The sequence below is a fragment of the Mustela nivalis genome (assembly GCF_964662115.1).
Source record: "Mustela nivalis genome assembly, chromosome: 17".
Lineage (NCBI taxonomy): Eukaryota > Metazoa > Chordata > Mammalia > Carnivora > Mustelidae > Mustela > Mustela nivalis.
The window spans coordinates 39,962,298-39,965,825 of NC_139036.1; the positions used below are offsets into that span (position 1 = coordinate 39,962,298).

The following is a 3,528-nucleotide window of genomic DNA, read 5'->3' on the forward strand; positions in this document are numbered from 1 at the left end:
CGTTAAAAAAGCAACCTCCCTGGGCGAGGAGCTGGAGCCGCATCGCTCCCCGGTAACCTCGGCCTGAGCCGAGGGCTCCCGGGAGGTCCCCTGGCGCGGGCCAGGAACGCCGAGGCCATGTACCGGAGCGGACGCCGGACGGCCCCCTCCGCACCCATCCCCCGGAGGGTCTCCGAGCCGGCTGCAGTGGGGGGGGGGGGGGGTGTCCTGGTCGGGCTTCCGCCGGCGGCGGCGGCGGCCGGGTGTGGCAGGGAGAGGACCCGGGCCGCGCAGGTCCCCGCCCCCACCCGCGCCGAGCCCCTCCGCGTCTTCCGGGCGGCCGCGGGTTGGGCCGGCCGGTTGGGCGGGAGCGGGAGGTGACCCGGGCGCGGGGCGGAGCCGGCGCGGCGCAACTGCGGGGACCGGCATGGGCGGCAGCGTGGGGGCGCCCTTGCGGCCTGCGGCCTGGGTGAGTACCCCGACCCCGCGGCGTGTCCGTCCCCGCTGCCCACCGCGGCTGAGCGTCCCCAACTCCCGCTTCGCCTGCCGCCTGGCGGCTCTCCCTCGTTGAGCGCCGGCTATGGGCAGCCAGCGCCTCCCAGCACCTCCATTTCCTATCTTGTGACCCCTTTTTCTTACCCTCCTGTTTCTCCTACACCCCCCTGAATCCCTGGCGTCTCGTCCCTTCCAGAGGGATTCCCTCTGGAAATCCAAAGCTTTCCACTGACTTTTTTTTTTGTCCCCTCTGCTTCCAAACCACCGTCTAGTCATGCCTGCATACCTTTCAGAAGCTCAACCAGAGCCGGTACATCTCCTCCTGGCTGGTGAGTACCCCATTTCCACTTCCCTCTGCCAGGCCCAGAGATGCCAAAGGTAGAAACCACAGAATGAACCAGAAGGGTCAGCCCCACTTCCCAGACTCTAACGTCAGAAGGCCCCTGCCTGTAGCCCCCTTCCTGGTGGCTCAGGGAAGGTGGGGGTAAACAGAGGGCACAGGGCAGGGAGCCAGGCATCTCTGCTGGGAATAGTAGTGCCTGATAAACACAGCCCCAGGTGCAGGTGACTTAGGGTGCCACGATCCCGGCCCTCCCCTTTCTAGCCCCGGGGGTGGGAGTCCAGGTGTGAAAGGAAGGCCGCTGGGCCCAGAAACCGGAGTGCCTGTGTGGGCTTGAAATCTTTTCCCTTGTCTAGAGCTCAGAGTCCTGGGGACATGTCCTTGTGGGGTGGCATCAGACCAGCCTCCTGCAGAGGACGCCTGCCATAGGAACCTGGGAACAAGGCCATAGGCAGGAAAGTGCTTCCAGGGCACGAGCTGACCCCAAGCCCTTCGTCTTCCTTGCCGCAGACCGGATGGTTCCCCAAGACCCCAGCCAAGTCCGTGGTGGCCCAGAAAACGCCCATCAAGGTGGAGTTGGTAGCTGGAAAAACCTACAGATGGTGTGTGTGTGGCCGCAGCAAGAAGCAGGTGAGAGACCCCTACCCACCTCTCGTTGACATGGGACACCCCTGGCTGGGACAGTAGGTCTTTCCTGAGAGCTCCTGGCCAAGACCCTCCTCTTTTCCCACAAGTACCTGAAGGACTACAAAGGGAGGCTGGGGGTGAATGAACACTCAGGCCAGCGCCATCCACAGCCCTGAGCTCCCTGTTCTCAGCATCCACCCTCTGAGATGAGGCCAGGGAGACAAACTCAGTCTCACAGCCAGGCCGCTGGAGTCCCGGGGTTCTGCGCTCCTTCAGGTGCGCCCTCCTTGGAGCCCTCTGCTGGAAGCCCAAAGAGACCAAATTGTTTCTCTCCCCTCTTCTCTCCCTCTTTCCAGGAAGCACCTGAGCAGGAAGTTCCCAGGTCTTGGACCCCAACACTGGGGAGACCGCAGGCTCTCCTGCTCCCAAGTGCCCCTTGCCACTGTCTCTTGCAGACCCTCCCTCTCTGGGCTGCGGGCTTCCTCCTCCCTTCTGCCCCAGGAGCCTTCCTTTCAGCTGGAACCTGACCCGTATTCCCAGCCTCCAGGGTCCCTTTCCTTCCTGAGCTGGGCTGAACTGTGTGCCTCTGAGCAGCGCAGTGTGGTGTCAACAGCCCAGGTCCCAAGTCCTACTTTGCCACTGACTTGGCTGGGAACAGTCCTGGGGGTGGAGCGGCGCTCGGGGAGTGCCAGCCACCCTGCGGCCTTAGCTCGGGCTGGCACTCTGCCTTCCTGCCTCTTGCCCTCTGGGGCAGGCTGCTGGGTTTTATTTGTCGACTTCTCTCATCTCTCCTCCTCCCCCCTACCCTGACCTCAAAGGCAAGAGGTCTCCACTCCAGCTCTGCCGCTAACTAGCAAGTCAAGGCAGGCCTCAGTTTCCATGATCCAGTCTCTGCTGGAACAGCTTCCAGTGAGGATGGGGGAATGTTCTCCAGCACTGATTCACCCTTCCTCCCTGCAATATCCACTCCCTGTAACAAGCCCACTTGTTTCCCCGGAGCCAAACAAAATTGATACCCCAATTTGCAAAGCACTGTGAGGCATGTAGGTTCTCTCCCACGCAGAGGTTTTTACCCTGAGAGTATGTGGAAGGAAATGAATTGCATGAGCCAGTAGAGACTCAGAGACATTAAGGACAAAAACAAAAACAAAAACTATCAGTGTAAACACAGCTGATACCAAAAGTCCCACTTCACCTTGAAAATTTTATCCCGGTCTTCTGGGGTCCCCAGGGACAAATATTGTAAGGACTCCTACTTACTGAACACTATCTGCGGGCAAAGTGTGTAAGAACCACACTTTATTTCATAAATTCCTCTCATTCTCACACACTCTCACAGATGAGAGTGGTCAACTAGGGACCCAGGCAGTCTCACTTGGGAGCCCAGTCCCTAGACCCAGTGGCCTTCCTTCCAGACCTGCCCCACCCCAGCAGGTGGGGCTGGGTCTCTAACATCTCTTTCCCTCACCAGCCCTTCTGTGACGGCTCTCACTTCTTCCAACGCACTGGTCTATCCCCACTCAAGTTCAAGGCCCAGGAGACCCGCGCAGTGGCCCTCTGCACCTGTAAGGCTACCCAGAAGGCCCCGTACTGTGATGGCACCCACCGGAGTGAGCGGGTGCAGAAGGCAGAAGTGGGTTCCCCACTCTGAGGGACCAGCCCCAGGCCTCTGGTGGGCACCCCTTTTGTGGGGAAGGAAACGGAGTGCTGAGGCCAAAAAGGGACCACCCAGGGACCCCAGTCCCATCTGCTGGTTGTGAAGGGCTTGCTCCCAAGACCTGAGGTCTCTCAGGTAGCTGGGGACCCCACCCCTGGCTTATTATCTGCTGGTGAAAGTGGCATTAAACTCTGTACCCGCCCGGCACAGTGCTCTTGTGGTCACTGGTGGGGGGCACACGGTCTACCCCTGCTTAGGGCCCTAACCTGGGGTGAGACATCCGACTGGCCGCAGTGAGGGGGCAGTTCACATTTATCCCGTATGGGGCTTCTTGAGGCAGGTCGAGCTCAAAGACCAGAGACATGAGGTGGAGGGTGAAGGCTGCGCCCTCCCCCTCCCTGTCCCCCATCCCTCAAAGAATTACAGCTTC

General features: G+C 60.7%; 1 protein-coding gene across 2 annotated transcripts; it reads left to right on the top strand.

Annotated features, from left to right (window-relative positions):
- The first annotated feature begins 300 nt into the window (after positions 1 to 300).
- Positions 301 to 3,305, top strand: CISD3 (CDGSH iron sulfur domain 3). 2 transcript variants are annotated; one of them, XM_082705008.1, is made up of 4 exons: positions 301 to 448; positions 747 to 803; positions 1,325 to 1,444; positions 2,913 to 3,305. In XM_082705008.1, the coding sequence occupies exons 1-4, from the start codon at positions 407 to 409 to the stop codon at positions 3,090 to 3,092; spliced, it is 399 nt and encodes a 132-aa protein (XP_082561134.1). In that variant the 5' UTR covers positions 301 to 406; the 3' UTR covers positions 3,093 to 3,305. The 2 variants fall into 2 exon arrangements, with proteins under 2 accessions (XP_082561134.1, XP_082561135.1); XM_082705009.1 differs by having other exon boundaries at positions 334 to 448; positions 768 to 803.
- Positions 3,306 to 3,528: the final 223 nt, after the last annotated feature.